Here is an 18912-nt window from a genome sequence, read left to right on the forward strand (position 1 = left end):
ATTCATTCATTCAATCAATCGTATTTATTGAGCGCTTACTGTGTGCAGAGCACTGTACTAAGCGCTTGGGAAGTACAAGTTGGCAACATATAGAGACGGTCCCTACCCAACAGCGGGCTCACAGTCTAGAAGGGGGAGACAGACAACAAAAATATTAACAAAATAAAATAAGCACTTAGTACAGTAGTCCGCACACAGTAGCGCTCACTGTTGGGTAGGGACTGTCTCTATATGTTGCCAATTTGTACTTCCCAAGCGCTTAGTCCAGTGCTCTGCACACAGTAAGCGCTCAATAAATACAATTGATGATGATGACGATGATGATTGATTAACTGGGGCTGAAGGATGGGATATGGGGAGAGAAAAGGCTGCATTTGCGAGGTGTGGCGGCCCTGCTCTGTGGGAAAATTTTAGAATCCTAAAACTTTCGATAAGGATTCTGAAATGAAACAAGGGGACTTAGTGGGAAGACCTCGGGTTTGGGAGTCAGAGGTCATGGGTTCTAATTCCGGCTTCGCCACTTGTCGGCTGTGTGGGTTTGGGCAAGTCCCTTAACTTCTCTGTGCCTCAGTTGCCTCATCTGGAAAATGGGGAGTAAGACCCTGAGCCCCACACGGGACAACCTGATCACCTTGTATCTACACCAGCGCTTAGAACGGTGCTTGGCGCTTAACAAATACCATCATCGTTATTATTATTCTCCGGGCCTCAGTTCCCTCATCTGTAAAATGTGGGTGAAGACTGTGAGCATGGGACAAGCTGATGGCAGGAGTGACAAAGCCAATTTGAACTAATCTCTCAAGTAAATTAATAGTGGGAAAGGAACAGAAAAGGGTTGCCTAGTGGTTAGATCACGGGTGTGGGCGTCAGGAAGACCTGAGTTCCAACCCCGGCTCCTCCACTTGTCTGCTGGGTGACAAGTCTCTTAATTTCTCTGTGGGACAGGGACTGGATCCAACCCGATTACCTTGTATCTACCCCAGTGCCTAGCGTTTACTAAGCCCTTTAACCAAAACCACGTTATTTTTATCGTTATTATTAGGGGAAGCCATGGGAACAAATGAGTTCTCCAAGGGAGTGGGTGTAGATGGAAGATAGAAGGGGACCCAGAACTCAGCCAAGGGGGACCCCCAGACTGAGAATGAGCGGCCGAAAGAGATAAGAGGAGAACCGGGAGAGGACATATTTGTACATATTTATTACTCTATTTATTTATTTATTTATTTTACTTGTACATTTCTATCCTACTTATTTTATTTTGTTGGTATGTTTGGTTCTGTTCTCTGTCTCCCCCTTTTAGACTGTGAGCCCACTGATGGGTAGGGACTGTCTCTATGTGATGCCAATTTGTACTTCCCAAGCGCTTAGTACAGTGCTCTGCACATAGTAAGTGCTCAATAAATGCGATTGATTGATTGATTGACAGAGTCGGTAAATCCAAGGTTAGATCATTCTTTCCAGGAGATTAGAATTTCATAAGACACAGCTTTCTCCAGTGTGGTTTTACTGGAGTGTAAATATAATATAATTTCCAGTATCGCCTGTGCCGCACAAAATCAGCGTTGTCCGAGAAACCGACTCAACGGGTCGTTAAAATCAACCAACCAGGGGTATTTATTGAGTGCTTCCTCTGTGCAGAGCACTGTACTAAGTGCTTGAGAGAGAACAAGTCCTTGAATCCCTCCCACAGGAGCTTTTAAATGGGTGTAATCGTGTTCTCACGAGAAGTTGTTCCAGGAACTCATGAGACATATCAGAATCAGCAAAGCACCGTGGCATAAGAGTTCACCTAAAGAGTTGTTGTTATCATTAAGAGTACAGTGAGCTTAGTACAGTGCTTGGCACATAGTAAGTGCTCAATAAATATGATTGATGATTAAGAGAAGCAGTGTGGCTCAGTGGAAAGAACTCGGGCTTGGGAGTCAGAGGGCATGGGTTCAAATCCCGGCTCTGCCAATTGTCAGCTGGGTGACTTTGGGCAAGTCACTTAACTTCTCTGTGCCTCAGTTACCTCATCTGTCAAAGGGGATTAATACTGTGAGCCCCCCCGTGGGACAACTTGATCACCATGTATCTCCCCCAGTGCTTAGAACAGTGCCTTGCACATAGTAAGCGCTTAACAAATGCCATCATTATTATTATTATTATTATACTTGTTAAGCACTTAATATCTGCCAAGTGCTGTTCTAAGCACTGGGGCAGATTCAGTTAATCAGGTTGGACACAGTCTCTGTCCCACATGGGGCTCAGTCTTCATCCCTATTTTACAGATGAGAGAACCGAGGCCCAGAGAATAATAAGAATAATAATAATAATAATGGCATTTGTTAAGCGCTTACTATGTGCAGAGCACTGTTCTAAGCGCTGGGGCTGGATACAAGGTGATCAAGTTGTCCCACATGGGGCTCACAGTCTTAATCCCCATCTTACAGATGAGGTAACTGAGGCTCAGAGAAGTTAAGTGACTTGCCCAAGGTCACACAGCAGACGTGGCGGAGCCGGGATTCGAACCCACGACCTCTGACTCCAAAGCCCGTGCTCTTCTCCACTGAGCCACGCTGCTCCTCAGTGAAGTGACCTGACCGGGGCCACACAGCGAACAAACATGGTTGGGCTGGCACATAATCTCCGCTCCGCCGCTCGTCTGCTGTGTGACCTTGGGTGAGTGACTTCACATCTCTGGGCCTCAGTTCCCTCATCTGGAAAATAGGGGTGAAGACCGTGAAGCCCCACGCGGGCCAGGGTCTGTGCCCCACCTGATTAGCTTTCATCTCCCCCAGCGCTTAGAACAGTGCTGGACACATAGTAAGCGCTTCACAAATGCCATCGTTATTAAATCCCCAGCCAAGGCCACACATAAGGGGTTGTTCCGTAGTGTCAGAGGTCTTCCGTCATTCATTCAGTCGTATTTATTGAGCACTTACTGTGTGCAAAGCACTGTACTAAGAGCTGGGGAGAGTCCAATACAGGCCATTAATGCTGTCCATCTCCCCCTCCTAGACTGTGAGCCTGTTGTTAGGTATGGATCGTCTCTATCTTTTGCTGAATTGTGCTTTCCAAGTGGTTAGTACAGTGCTGTGCACACGGTAAGCGCTCAATAAATACGACTGAATGAATGAATGGAGTGCAGGATAAGAAACGAGCAGGATGTAGTCGTGAGATCGTCAGCTTAGCGGCCCTGGAGTTGGAAAGGGTTTTGAACCCGGAGTGAAGCGGTGAAATGAACGGGTCTGTCTTCTGCTTAATCCGGATGGAACTTCATTCTAGACGTTCAGGTGGAAAATGGTCCACCACCTTGGTAGGGACTGTCTCTATATGTTGCCAACTTGTACTTCCCAAGTGCTTAGTACAGTGCTCTGCACACAGTAAGCGCTCAATAAATACGATTGATTGATCTGGCTCCCGAGGCCCGAGGGAAGCAACAAATCGGAGTTTTCTCAAGTTCCGTCGTGGGGCAGGGCAAGAGACAACACCACTCTTCTGAGAGACATTCCACAGGCCAGTTCTCATAACAGTGCATTTTTATGAATAAAAAATCCTTTCTACCCAGAGGGACGTCACGAAAGGCGAAACGGACAAAAGAAGTCCGAAATGTCAAATATTTGAGCCATTGAGACAGAAACCAGCTGCGGATTCTCAGTGAGGTAGCGTCTGGAAGGGAAAAACATGATTTTTTATTTTCCAACGTGCTTATTTCGGTTGGCTTCGTGACTTTAATTTAAAAACTGGGGACGGTGAAATCTAGTTCGATGAACTGCTCGGCATTGCTAAAGCTTTCTCTGCAAATAGATGCCTTGCCAGCTTGTACTTCCCAAGCGCTTAGTACAGTGCTGTGCACACAGTAAGCGCTCAATAAATACGATTGATTGATTGATTGCCCAAGTGAGTTCTCTCTCTCTCGTCCATCTCGTTCTTGATTTCTGCTTCGAGTACGTCATGGAAAGAACTTGAACTTTAATCGTATTTGTTGCGGAGTTATCCTCTCCAAGCGCTCAGTGCAGTGCTCTGCCCACAGTAAGTGCTCAATAAATACGGTTGAATGAATGAATTTGAAAGCTTCTCAATAATGATGGAGATGCAGGGTGGCCTAGGAGAAAGAGCACGGGCCTGGGTTCTAATCACGGCTCCACCACTTGTCTGCTGTGTGACCTTGGGCAAATCACTTCACTTCTCTGGGCCTCAGTTCCCTCATCTGCAGAATGGGAATTCAGTACCCATTCTGCCTCCTAGTTGGTCTGTGAGCCCCACGTGGGGCCTGATTATCTTGTATCTACCCCAGTACTTAGTAAGGTGCTTGGCACATAGCACTTAACAAATTCCACATGTATCATTATTACTATTCTACGGTTCAACTGCCAACTCTAAATCTACCTCTCTAATCCCGATCCCTTTCTGTCTCTACAGCTCTGCATTCCCTCCTGCTTCCAGGGCGTCCTTACTTGGATGCCCTGCCAACACCTCAGACGTAACGTGTCCGGGAAAAGAACTCCCCATCTTCCCACCCAAATCCTGCCTCCCTCTGACTTTCCCTTCACTGTAGACAGCACCACTACCCTCCATTTCTCACCAGCCCGTAACCTTGGCATTTTCCCTCACTCATCTCTCTCATTCAGCCCGCGTTTTAAATCTGTTGCCACATCTGGCCAGTTCTGTCGGTGTAACATCTCAGGAATCACCGTTTCCTTCCCATCCGAACTGCTACCATTGGGCCGGAACACGTCATATCCTGCCTGGATTACTGCATCAGCCTCCTGCATCAGTCTCTCCCCGTTCGAGTCCAGAATTCACTCTGCTGCCCGGATCATTTTCCTACAAAAAAATTCAGGACATTCATTCATTCATTCAGTCGTATTTATTGAGCGCTTACTGTGTGCAGAGCACCGTACTAAGCGCTTGGAAAGTACAAGTTGACAGTATATAGAGATGGTCCCTACCCAACAACGGGCTCACAGTCTAGAAGGGGGAGACAGGCAACAAAACAAAACATGTAGACAGGTGTCAAGTCCTCAGAATAAATAGAAGTAAAGGTAGATGCACATCATTAACAAAATAAATAGAAAGTAAAAATGTTCAAGTAAAGTAAATAGAGTAATAGATCTGTACAAACATATATACAGGTGCTGTGGGGAGGGGAAGGAGGTGGGGGGGGGGGGATAGGGAGGAGGAGAGGAAAAGGGGGGCTCAGTCTGGGAAGGCCTCCTGGAGGAGATGAGCTCTCAGTAGGGCTTTGAAGGGAGGAAGAGAGCTAGCTTGGCGGATGTGGGGAGGGAGGGCATTCCAGGCCCGGGGGATGACGTGGGCCGGGGGTTGACGGTGGGACAGGCGAGAACGAGGTACGGTGAGGAGATTAGCGGCAGAAGACCGGAGGGTTCGGGCTGGGCTGGAGAAGGAGAGAAGGGAGGTGAGGTAGGAGGGGGCGAGGGGACGGACAGCCTTGAAGCCCAGGGTGAGGAGTTTCTGCCTGATGCGTAGGTTGACTGGCAGCCATTGGAGATTTTTGAGGAGGGGAGTAACATGCCCAGAGCATTTCTGCACAAAGATGATCCGGGCAGCAGCGTGAATTATAGACTGAAGTGGGGAGAGACGGGAGGGTGGGAGATCAGAGAGGAGGCTGATGCAGTAATCCAGTCGGGATAGGATGAAAGATTGAACCAGCAAGGTAGCGGTTTGGATGGAGAGGAAAGGGCGGATCTTGGCGATGATGCGGAGGTGAGACCGGCGGGTTTTGGTGACGGATTGGATGAGTGGGGTGAACTAGAGAGCAGAGTCGAGGATGACACCATGTTTCCCTTCTCTTCAAGAACCTCTAGCGGTTGCCTGTCCAGCTCCACATCAAATAAAAACTCAAATAGAATATTTCGAATAGACATAAAGCACTCAATCACTTTGCCTCCTCGCTGCTCTGCTACTGCCCTGCCGCCTGGGCCTTGGCCTTTGGGGACAGGGGCCTGGCTTCGGGCCCTGAAGCCCCCTCCTCTCTCTCTCTCTGTCTCTCTCTCTCTCTCTGTCTCTCTGTCTCTGTTTCCCTGTTTGTCCTTGTTTGTCTCTGTTTCTCTTTCTGTCTCTGCCTGCTTGTCTCTCTGTCTCTGTTTCTCTGCCCCCGTTTCTCTCTCTCTCTCTCCATTTCTCTATTTCTTCCTCTCTTTCTCTGCCTCTGTTTCTCTGCCCCCTCTGTCTCCCTCTCTCTCTCTCCATTTCTCTATTTCTTCCTCTTTTTCTCTGTCTCTCTGTTTCTCTGCCCGCCCCCCCCCCCCATTTCTATTTATTTTATTTTGTTAATATGTTTGATTTTGTTCTCTGTCTCCCCCTTCTAGACCGTGAGCCCACTGTTGGGTAGGGACCGTCTCTATATGTTGCCAACTTGGACTTCCCAAGCGCTTAGTACAGTGCTCTGCACACAGTAAGCGCTCGATAAATACGACTGATTGATTGATTGCAACCCAGCCGGCACGCTTCGCTTCTCTAATACCAGCCTTCTCACTGTACCTCCATCTCGTCTATCTTGCTGCCGACTCCTTGCCCGCATCCTCTTCCGGCCTTAAATGCCCTCCCCCTCCATATACTAACTGTGAAGATTGTACCATTAATCCCTTACCATGTGCTACGCACTGTACTAAGGGCTGGGGTAGATACAAGAAAATCAGGTCCCACATGGGGCTGACAGTCGAAGTAGGAGGGAGCATAGATATTGGAGCTCCATTTTGCAGATGAGGGAACGGAAGTCCAGAGAAGTGAAGCGACTTGCCCAAGGTCACACAGCAGTAAAGTGGCAGGGCCAGGTCCTCCGACTCCCAGGCCTGACAGACCACCACTCTCCCCACCCTCAGATCACATCCCCTCTGACTAAAACCTCATTTCCTTCCCCTCTTTTTATTTTTATGGCATTTGTTAAGAGCTTGCTGTGTGCCAGGCACTGTTCTAAGCATTGGGGTAGGTGGGAGGTAAAAAGGGTGGACACAGTCCCCATCCCACATGGGGCTCCCGATCTTAATCCCCATTTTCCAGGTGAGGGAACTGAGGCCCAGAGCGGTGAAGGGACTGGCCCGAGGTCACACGGCAGACAAGTGGCAGAGCCGGGATGAGAACCCACATCCTCCTGAGTCCCGGGCACGGGCCTTAATCCACTCGGCCACGCTCCTCTGCAACGCCCACGGCGGCTGAGTCCGAACCCCTTAAGTACATGAAATTCACCGTCCACCCAGCCGGCTATCAGACATTTCTAGACATCATATACTCTGTCCTTCCCCGATCTGTAATTTATCGTAATATCCGTCTCCCCCTTGTAGACTGTCAGCTCATGAGGGCAGGGAATGTGTCTGTTCTGTTGCTGTATCGTCCTCTCCCAAGCGCTCAGGGCAGAGCTTTGCACTCAATAAGCGCTCAGTACACACCGTTGATTGAGCCCGTTGCTGGTGGGGAACATGTCTACCAACTCGGTCGTATTGCCCGTTCTCAGACGCCCAGTACAGTGCTCAGTAAATGCGACTGGCCGATACTTTGAGCCGACGGGGTGGATTTGCTTTTTGCCTTAATGTTTTATCATTGCCGATGTCTGGCTCCAGTCCTTGTTCCCCACAGAATAATAATAAGTAATAATAATAATAATAATACTGTGCTGTGTCCCCCTTGCTATGGAGACACCGTTATGATACCAAAGAGGGTCTGTGTGCGCCCTGCGGTCATTCATTCATTCAGTCAGTCGTATTTATTGAGCACCTGTCGTGTGCAGGGCACTGTACTAAGCTCTCGGGAGAGTGTAATGCATCTATAGAACAGACACATTCCCTGCCCACAGTGAGCTGACATTCTAGGGGGGGAAACTGACAATAATAGAAAAAAAATTAATTAAAGATACGGACCTCACCTTAACATTGCTCGCTGGACTTAAGTTGATTTGTAGTTCTGCTAGCTCATCAAGTCTATAATATCAAACAGTGGTGTTTATTGAGCGTTCACTGTGTGCAGAGCACTGTACTAGGTGCTTGGAAGAGTCCATTAAAACAGAATTGGTTGACGTGTTCCCTGCCCACAAGGAGCTTACTGTCTAAAGGGGGGAAAGACACTCAAGTAAATTAATCATAATCGTGATTAAAAATAATCACTATCGCTACTAACCCTAGAATCCCTCCATATTTTAAAGTATGTCATCTCTTCTCCCCTCCCGGCCTCACTGCACTTACGTCCGTCCCTGTAATTTTATTTCTTTTTATCGCTGTCTGTCTCCCCCTACTCTAGACTGTAAGCTCATTGTGGGCAAAGATTCTCTCTCCTAGCGTTTAGCACAGTGCTGGGCGCATAGTAAGAGCTTAACAAATACCACCATTATTTATTTATTATTATTGTCCTCTCCCAAGCGCTTAGCGCTCAAGAAATACAATGGAATGAATGAATATTCACTGAGTGCTAGGTGCAGAGCACTGTAGTAAGCATCGGGGAGAGTACAGTTTATCAGCGTCGGTAGACACGCTCCCTGCCCACAGCGAGCTTCTGCTTTAGGGAGCCGTAATGGTGCGGTGGGACTCCTTTAGAGAAACATTTCAGGCGAGGTTCTCAGTCCATCCTGGCGAACCTCCCCAGCGAAATTGTGAAGACTGTGGGGTTTGATTAAACTAAAGTATTTTCACGTCTTTTTTTTTTTTGTGACCACGCCTACACTCCCCCGATAGCTGGCATAGTTGAATTAAATTCCATTTTGAAGATCCGATCATCATTTTGCTAGCCAGAGTCAAGTTCTTCTTAGGGGCCAGAAGACGGGGTAATATACAGAGGACCAGAGCTGAGAAGGTTCCTTTTTTTTTTCTTAGGTGACTTAGTATAGACTGAAAAATTATGCTGCTGCTGCATGAAGCTCGATCTCCATCTCGATTATGGCATTGAACACACATAAGGGTTACGTAGAAGCGGTGTGGCCTAGTGGCTAGAGCTTGGGCCCTGGATTCAGAAGGATCTGGGTTCTAATACCGCTCCTCCATAGGTCTGCTGGGTGGCCTCGGGCCAGTCACTTCACTTCTCTGGGCCTCGGTTCCCTCATCTGGAAAACGGAGATCGGGACCCAGAGCCCCTTGTGGGACACGGACTTCGTCCAACCCGATCAGCTCGTATTTTACCCCAGCGCTTGGAACGGTGCCTGACAAATAGTAAGCACTTGAGAAACTCCCCCCACAAAATAATAATTAAAACAAAAAAAAAACCAGCCTCTAAACCAGATGTCACGAAGAGAGTCGAAAGTTCCGACTTGCCCCGCTCTTGTTTCCACGGTGTATGTGACCTCTGACGGTGCCGCTGTTTCCCTTTGCTTTAGAAATCAAAATGTAGTCCAAGAATTAGTGACTCACCTTCAGATTTCATTAAAGAGAAAAAGAGGTGCATTATAAATCACTGAACGCAAGAAAGGAGATCGATGTAGCCACGATTACTCGGCAGTAAGGCAGCCTAGAAAGGGAAACAGTGGTAACTAAGGAGATTGGCCATCACCCCTCCATTGTGATTCTGTGATATTTAATCTCATGCTTCCTGAGTGTCCATGGAAAAAGTAAACAGTGTTCACTGGCCTGCCTGTACGCTAAGAAAAGTTTTCATCGGTTCTGCTTCTGCCCCTGCATGGTGGACTTTACGTCCTTCATGCTTTTGACTCTAATGCTAAGGTGTGCGGCTTGTGCATCACTGGGGTGTCATCCTGGGAACGTGCTAAGTTTTCCAGATAAGTAGGAAAAGCCGAGCCTTTGGCTCTGTGCTCCACGGCGTTCCCGCCGGGCGACTCTAATTCCGTTTTGTTTGAGACTGGATTTCTCTAGGAACTCCAGGTTCTTCTTTCGCAACCCAGGTTTTTGCTGACTTGCCGTTTGGAAGGGTGATTTTCCCCCTCTGCTTCCTTGAATGTCAAGAGCTCTTGACTTGAATTGTTACTAACCAATCCCTTTTTTTTTTTCCCTGGGATGAAGGCCAGGGATTTGAAAACTGGACGCATAACTCCATCATTCTCTCCTTCTTCCAAACATTCTTCTCGTCCGAGAAATACTTAGGGTGTTTTTGTTTGTTTTATTTTTAATGGTACGTGTTAAACACTTACTAAATCCTGGGGTAGATTACAAATTCATCAGGTTGGACACAGTCCCTGTCCCATGCAGTCTTAATCTCTACTTTACAGATAAGGTAATTGAGGCCCTGAGAAGTGAAGTGACTTGCCCAAGGTCACACCGCTGACAAGTGGTGGAGCTGGGATTTGAACCCAGGTCCTCTGACTCTCAGGCCGGGGCTCTCTGCGTGAGGCCATGCCACTTCAAAGGTTCTTAACCTTTATTTTTGGAAGGAACCCGTCAAGCCAACAAATCAATTTGCTAGTGCTCAGCGAAACAAGAACGTTTTTGGGTTATTCAGGATGTTTAGGAAGGCAGACTTCGCTGATGCTTTGCATTTTTAATTTCCCTACAAAAAAAATGTAGCCAGTTCCCTCTGTCAATGGATTAGGTCCATTTAAATGTTCCCGTTCCGATTGGCATTCCTCAACTAGTTGTTTTCTTCCTCTTTTTTCCTCCAAAAATATATCTCCTGAAATTACTGCCCAAGGGAACAGGTGCCCCCCGAATTTAGCAGCGTGTATGAGGGGGGAGGAGGGAAGAGGCAGAAGGGGAGAATAAAAGGTAGATAAATTGTTTCAGAATCTTTGATTTTCAAACCTCACGTTGCCTGGATGGATTATTGTATAGTTGGAGAGAGTACGCCTCCTTGGGTTAGAAACTTGGCTGTAGTCCTAGTTCTCCTTCTGATTTATGATGTAACTTTTTGAGTAATTTCCTTCTATTTTGGCTTCCCCATCTGTACAATTGGAATAATCTGGGCTCCACCTTAGATGGATATTGATGCACTTTGCTTTAAAAAAAAAATCGGAGTTCACTGTATGAATTAAACTCTTTTTACCCCCCCCTCCCTTTTTTTTCTGGTTGGGCTTTTGCATTCTGCACAGACTGGATAGGAAATGCTGAATTACTTTCATTGTCCTGTTCTCAGAAGAGTTGCTTTAGTGGGTTTTTTTTTTTCCTTCTTTGAGTTCATGACATTTCTGAGGGAAGATAATAGGTGCTTGATGACACGCCTTACTGGAAAGAGCCCAGGCCTAGGAGTCAGAAGGACTTGGGTTCTGATGCAGGCTCCACCATTTGTCCGCCGTGTGACCTTAGGCAAGTCACTTCTCTGTGCCTCAGTTCCCTCATCTGGAAAATGGGGATTAAGTCTGTGAGCCCCTGGTGGGACAGGAATCGTGTCCAAACCAATTCCCTTGTAGCTAGCCCAGTGCTTGGCACATAGGAAGTGCTTAACAAATACCTCAATTATTATTATTATTACTACTAGATATTGTGAGTAGTAGTAATAATAATAATAAAAAATCTTTTTCACCCCCAGCTTTTACTTGTGCTCTGAAAAAGACCTTGTCATCTAAAATGAACTGAAACGGAAAAGGGGTGAATAAAAAGCAACTAGTCCACCTGCTTTGCATTTATCTTCCATTTGTGCAGAAGGGCACAGCCAGGTGCTCGTTCTAATTAGCGGCTACAGTGCTCATTGGTGTCTAGATGGATTTGTGAATAAAGCCTTTCTGGAACAGCTGTATTTGATATGTCCTAATCCATAGCAGGGGAGGTTTTATGGGAAACAGCTGCTTAGTTGGGTAGGGAATCTGCCCACCAATTCTGTTAATATTGCTCTATTATAAGTTGGTTGTGGGCAGGGAATGTCTGTTATATTGTTCTGTTGGACTCTGCCAAACTCTACCCCAGTGCTTAGTACAGGGCCTTTCACACAGCCAGTGCCTGACAAATATCATTACCAAAAAAAAAAATTGATTTCCAGAAAGTTTCATTTCCTTCCAGAGTAACAGTTTTCCAACCCCTTCTTCCTCTCTCCACAGTATCTTGGCCACGTAGAAGTTGATGAATCCCGAGGAATGCACGTATGTGAAGAGGCCGTGAAGAGACTGAAATCTGTAAGTATCATTAATGCCGGCTGTCAAAATATTGGGCCACGAATTATCAATACTTCATGCCCTGAGATGCTGCAGCTCAAGTGATCTAGTTCTAATCCAGTTAAGCAACACAGATTCAAGAATATTGATTACTTTTTAGGGTCACTGAAAGACAGCAGGCAAATCTCCTCACTAATAATAATAATAATAGTGGTATTTGTGAGCACGTACTATGTGGGAGACACTGTATTAAGTGCTGGGGTGCATATCAAGTTGGACACAGTCCTTGGCCCACATGGGGCTCACAGTCTTAAAGCCCATTTTGCAGATGAGGGAACCAAGGCACAGAGGAAGTGAAGTGACTTGTCAAAGGTCACCCAGCAGACAGGCAGTGGAGCCGGGATTAGGACAGTGGGCTCCAAACACTAGGCTGCAAAAGTAAAGTGACTTGCCGAAACAAGATTTACCAAAACAGGAATGAGCCGCACCCAGTGAGAATCTCTTCCTGCTTAGGCAAACTGAGTTAGAAGTAGTTTTAAGGACGAGAGGAATTTCTAGGATTTTTTTTTCCCCAGTTTTAATCCAATTTCTACTCCCCTCCCAACACCTTTTTTTAAAAAATTGGGGTAAAGCCCAAACAAATTTCATTTTACTTTTTAACCTTAATTTAACTTTGCCCGATGGATTTGATTGAGGTGATTTGTAGTTCTTCCAGCTCATCAAGTCAGTAATATCGATTTATTGAGCATTTACTGTGTGCATAGCACTGTACCAAGCGCTTGGGAGAGTCCACGATGACAGAATTGTTTGACACATTCCCTGCCCACGGGGAGCTTATCGTCTAAAGGGGGAGAAAGACATTAAAGTAAATTAATCATAATAGTGTTTTATTGTGAGAAATAATCACTACTGCCCCTGTTAACTGTAGAATCCCTCCATATTTTGAAATGTGTTATCTGGAAAGATAGGTCGTATTAATATATGTCATTTTCTTCCCCCCTGGGAGAGTTCTTTGAGCCACACTCTCTCAAAGAGTTTCCTTGTGTTTCCTTGAACACTGCAGTCATTTTTATTTATCTCTTGGCCATATGCCTTTGTTCTCCTCACTCCTCACCTCAAAGTCCAGATTTAGGATTCTGTTCCATTTCGGTGTGACACTGGAGCCAGAGACCATATGTACTACGCAGGCTCTGTGTGCGTCAGAGTGAAGCTGTGATCTCAAACATTTAGCCATTTGCAGGCATTAGAAAAGCACAGTGGACACATTTGCCGTGGTGACAATGAGTGGGAATCGGAGAAATTATAGGGAAAATAAGCCCAAATATTTCAGATTTTTGTATATTTTTTTAGCCAAATTATTTTTTAAAACACAGTAATTATGTCTTGAATCGTGTGTCTTTCAACCCCCCAAAATCCATACCCTTGTGGTAGTTGTTTATTTCGTGGGATCTGTTAAGTGCTCACTATGTGTCCAACAATGTTCTAAGCGCTGGGGTAGGTGCCAGTTCATTAGATCAGGCACAGTCCCTGTCCCGCGTGGGGCTCGCGTTCTGAGTAGGTGGGAGAACAGGGACTGAATTCCCATTTTACAGATGAGGTCCCTGAGGCATAGAGATGTGAAGTGACTTGTCCAAGGGCACAGCAAGCAGTTGGCAGAGCCGGGATTAGAACCCAGGTCCTCTGACCCCCAGGCTCCGGCTCTTTCATCTAGGCCGTGTTGCTTCTCCAGTTGGTTTAAAAAAATGCAGGGCCAGGGGAAGCTTTGAAGGAAGAGCAGAGGAGAGGGCTAAACGCGAGTCCCAGCTTGTGTCGATGACAACTGCCCAAGTTTTGTCGCAGTTGAACATTCAGTGCCCTGCCTGTATTTATCCTCACCACCTATTCCTTGCTTATGCCCTCTCGGCAAAATGTTCCCCGTTAGCACTGACGTCCTCTCCGCCACCCACTCAAACCTCTGGGTTGGAAGGAAAATGACTTTATCTAGGGAATACAGTGCTCATTTTCCCTGTGAGGTATGGGGAATCCCAAGCTGGAGAGGTAAGGGGAGCGAGGGTGGGAGAGAGAAAGAGAGGGGACAAAAGACGGTGGGATGAGAGGGAGACAGTGGAGAGGGAGAGGAGAGAAACAAGAAAGAGAGATGTGAGAGGGAGAGAAGAGCGAAGAAAGAGATGAGAGAGAGGAGAGGGAAAGAGAGAGATGAGAGAGAAGATGGGAGAGAAGACAAAGGAGAGGAAGAGAAGAGAGTTGAGAGAGAGAAGACGGGAGAGATGACAAAGGAGAGGAAGATGAGAGAGAGAAGACAGGAAAGATGACAGAGGAGAGGAAGAGAAGAAAGAGGAGAGAGAATACAGGAAAGGCAGAGGAGCGGGAGAGGAGAGAGAGTTGAGAGAGAAGACGGGAGAGAAGACAAAAGAGAGGAGATGAGAGAGAGGAGAGGGAAAGAGAGAGATGGGAGAGAAGACAAAGGAGAGGAAGAGAAGAGAGATGAGAGAGAGAAGATGGGAGAGATGACAAAGGAGAGGAAGATGAGAGAGAAGACAGGAAAGATGACGGAGGAGAGGAAGAGAAGAGAGAATACAGGAAAGACAAAGGAGCGGGAGAGGAGAGAGAGTTGAGAGAGAAGACGGGAGAGAAGACAAAAGAGAGAAGAGAAGAGAGAGAGACAAGGGAGAGAAACAATAAAAAGAGATAATGAGTATCGAAGAAATCCCCGGTTGAGAATCGATTGAGGGTTTAGGTAAATGTTGCCATTTGGTCCTTGTAGCTAGATGTGCAGACTGTCGAGCCATCGCCTGTCTGCGCCATCTCCGTCTCCGGGGGAGGCCAGACCTCCTTTCTCCCTGCCGCTGCATCAGTGTGCTGCTTTCTCCCCTTGGCTGGGCCCCCCAGTAGCCTCCCTGCTGCCTGCTAAGCTTGTTGGCTCGGTTTCCGTCATGGGGCTCCCCGAAACGGCGCTGCTTAACAACCTCTCTTCCCAGGCACGGGGTCGTAATTCAAACCATTTTCTGCTTCCGCGACGGCCTCGGGCTGACCTGGGTGTTACTTTTCGTCGCGCTGTGGCAAACGGTCGTCAGGAAGCCGCCGATTTAGAAAACGGGGCGACAGGTTTCCTGGAATCCCTTCTCCGTGGTTGAGGATCCCGCAATACGGTGGGCAGGGAATGTGCCTGTTAATTGTTCTGTTGTCCTCTCCCTAGTACGGTGCTCTGCACAGAGTCAGGTCTCAATAAATGCGATTGAATGAATGAATGGGTCCACTTTGGACCCCGGGTCTCTCCAACTCCCAGATCTGTGGTTCCAGAGACTCCCTCTCCACAGCAGTGTCCTAGCGGTTAAAACTCGGGCCTGGGGGCCAGAAAGACTTGGGTTCTAATCCCGGCTCCGCCATTTGTCTGCTGAGTGACCTTAGGCGGGTCACTTCACTTCTGTGGGCCTCATCTCCGAAATGGGGGTGAAGGCCACGATCCTCATGTGGGACAGGGACTGTGTCCAACCTGTTTTGCCTATGTCTACCCCAGCGCTCAGTACAGTGCCTGGTACGTAGGAAGCGCTTAACAAATACCATTGAAGATACCCAAGTGCTTAGTACAGAGCTCTGCACACAGTAAACGCTCAATAAATACGATTGAATGAATGAATGAAAAAACAGTCCACATGGACTCCCCGGTGTCCCTTGGGTGTCCTCTCCCCAAAGCCAATGGGGAACCAGGGGGTTCCCCAAAAATATGAGGGGTTCAGGCGTGGCAACTCACTTTAATCAATCAATCAATCGTATTTATTGAGTGCTTACGGTGTGCAGAGCACTGTACTAAGCACTTGGGAAGTATAAGTTGGCAACATGTCCCTACCCAGCAGTGGGCTCACAGTATAAAAGGGGAACTTTAATACTACACTTTAATACTACACTTTAAACTTTAATACTACACTCCCGTGCCTATAAGCAGGGCTTATTTGTTTTGTGGCATTTGTTAGGCGCTTACTGTGTACCAGACATGGTACTAAGCGCTGGGGTAAATGCAAGGGTGTCAGGTTGGTCATAGATCCTGTCCCACATGGGGCTCACAGTCTTCATCCCCATTTGACAGATGAGCAAACTGAGGCCCAGAGAGCCAGGGGAATGGGCCATGTTATAGGGACTGTCTCTGTGTGTTGCCAATTTGTACTTCCCAAGTGCTTAGTACAGTGCTCTGCACATAGTAAGCGCTCAATAAATACGATTGATGATGATACCAGGGCCTCTCTATATTTGCTTTTTCATCGATTTTTCCATTTGGCCACTAAATGCATTCAGTCATCTTTATTGAGCGCTTACCGTGTGCAGAGCACTGTACTAGCAGAAGCAGCATAGCCTAGCAGAATTAGAACCCAGATCCTTCTGTCTCCCAGGCCCGGGCTGTAGCCACTAGGCCACGGCGCTTTGCAATGTTCTAATGCTTTTTGAATTTTCAGGAAAACCAAGGCAAGGAGGAAATGTCGAGTATTGACTAATAAAAGGATTCCTTCCGAGGTCGGAAGTGGCGAACAGTTTGCGCTCGAGTTGAAGAGGGGCACAATTAGGAAAGCATATCAGCTTGGTTCCAAGGTCAGATAGTGCAAAACAAGACCCCAGCTAAAGGAAAGTGTTTATTATTATTATTATTATTAATAATAATAATAATAATATTGGTACTTGGTAAGTGCTTACTATTTGCCAGGCACTGTTCTAAGTGCTGGGGTAGATACAAAGTAATCGGGTTGGACACAGTCCCTGTCCCGCGTGGGGCTCACGGTCTTAATCCCCATTTCACAGATGAGGGAACTGAGGCCCGGAGAAGTGAAGTGGCTTGCCAGAAGTCACACAGCAGCCAGGATTAAAACCCAGGTCCTTCTAACTCCCAGGCCCATTCCCTCGCTACTAAGCCACGCCGCTTTTTAGCAACTCGATTAATGCCTTCGCTAGACTCTGTGTTAAATCCCCACGCGTCAGCTTTGAGGTTCGGACTCTCCCCGCCGAGTGTCATCCTACCACCGTTAAATCCCATTTAACGGGGACATTTCGGAACATGTCATATCGAAGAAGAGCACGTGATGCAGCAGTTCGGGACTCCTTTCGGGTTCCCAGACAGAAGCGGGTTGCCCTCGAGAGGATTTCTGTAAATCAGTTTAATGGGCCAAAAACGTGGAGGAGGGGAATGCAAACTGTAAATCGGTTTCATTCAAGGTATAACTCGTCTCTGGCGCAAGAAGCCCTTAAAAAGAGAGGGATTTTTCTCCTCTCCTCTCTCCCACCCGCCCCTCCATGTATGTGTCGGTTTTAGATTAGCTCCATCATATTGCCAAGTTTCTAATTTGCTGTTGTTTTTTGTTTCCCTACATGATACATTTGTTTAATATATGTTCTTGTTTTAGCAGGTAAAAGCATCTTTAATTGCGTAAAAAATAAGCATTAGTAGTATTCACTACATTATTAACTTACACAGTTTTACAAATCCATTTTGCATGTCACTTTTTTTTTCCACTAAAACTCTGGGCTCTTTTTGAAATAAAGGAGGAAATAACCCTCACACTTAACAAAAGCTTGGCTGGGGGGCTTTTGGGAAGCGGGGGAGCACAAACTAATAATTAACCCACACTGATGAATCTCTTAGCTTTTGCTGCATCTTTAAAGGCTGATGGCTACTTACAGTTTAACGGAACCAGGGTCACTGAACTTGGCAGCAGAAATCAGCCCTTTCTCATGCCACGCAGCCCTGAAATTGAATTTATCGTCTGTCTGACTCAAGTTCAAAATATCCTTTTGGAATATTTGATACCCTTTCTGTTTTCAAAAGTTTTAAAAAAACACAAACTAAAAAAAAACCCCACCTTTCCGGAAGCTAACGATCAAAGATCATATAAGACGGTGCCTCAAAAATACAAATTAACGCTGAACCCGTTCCAGTACTCGGTTTCCCAACTTTGGTCCGTCGTGACCTGACTACTTTGGAATTAGCGACCCAAATTAAATACCGCATTTTGTCCTTTTAAGAGGGTGTCTCACCGAATCCAAATATCCCCATTTTGCCAAGGCCTTCGAGAGTCGTAAATGTATACTAGAGAGTGATTCCCCTCTATTTGTTTTTAAGATGTTCTTGGAAATTGTTAACTTCCAGTCGATAGAAACTTCTTTTTGCGTATCCCTTTGCAGAAGTGGGCGCTGGTGATTGTCCTGTGTTCCTTTCGATTGGAAAAAACAAAACCCAAAACCGTCTTTGCTTCCAAGCCGACGTGGGCTGGAAGCAGATGGCTCGTTTTCTGTTTGGGTGAAAGAACATCTGTGTTTTAGTAGTTCAGGAGAGTCATCTCGAAGGACAAACAGATGGAAGCCCAAGAGACTGGATGGCAAGTGTATGGCCATGGAAACTGGATACCTAAATTAGTCTGTCTGAACTGTGAACTCTGCCCAGTTTCTTAACTAATGTGGCATTGCTTAAATTCCCCTCAGCTTTTTTTTTTTTAAAAAAAAAGTCCCATAGCTTATTTCTTGAACCGCCCCACCCCTCCCCCGAAAGAAAGATGAAGAAAGCTAAGACTTCCAATTGGCTCAGAATTGCAACTTAAACCTTAGGGTGATTGACTGCTTAATCAAATCATCCCTGCAAATTGGATTACATCCTAACGATGTCTTCCGTAGCCATGCGGAAAGCGGCATTCGACCACCCTGAAGCTGAGGTTTTGAGGTTTAGTGTTTCTCTGCTGCCAAGATTGGGAAAGGCAAAACTACCCCGCATGGAATCAATCTTTCCCCTTCACCGACCCAAACTCTTCTTCACCGCCATATTTTCAGCATTGTCGTGGGGTCTTTCCTGTTTCCTGTCACACGCTTTACGGATAACTCTTTTTTTAAAAAAAACCTCTTATTCCTCCTCCCCCCTTTGCCTTCTCCTCCCTCACCCCCCAGTCCCACAAGTTTTGTGTGTGCTTGTTGGTTTGACC

The 18912-nt window shown here is 46.6% G+C and overlaps 1 protein-coding gene across 3 annotated transcripts in view; it reads left to right on the top strand.

Annotated features, from left to right (window-relative positions):
- Positions 1-18912, top strand: part of NUMB (NUMB endocytic adaptor protein) — a 109761-nt gene that overhangs the window by 65154 nt on the left and 25695 nt on the right. For all 3 annotated transcript variants that reach the window (XM_038765850.1, XM_038765851.1, XM_038765852.1), the window contains exon 3: positions 11906-11980. In XM_038765850.1, the coding sequence (XP_038621778.1) occupies positions 11906-11980 (75 nt within the window). The remainder of the gene's footprint in view (positions 1-11905; positions 11981-18912) is intronic.

The sequence above is a fragment of the Tachyglossus aculeatus genome, chromosome 23 (genome assembly GCF_015852505.1).
Source record: "Tachyglossus aculeatus isolate mTacAcu1 chromosome 23, mTacAcu1.pri, whole genome shotgun sequence".
Taxonomy (NCBI): domain Eukaryota; kingdom Metazoa; phylum Chordata; class Mammalia; order Monotremata; family Tachyglossidae; genus Tachyglossus; species Tachyglossus aculeatus.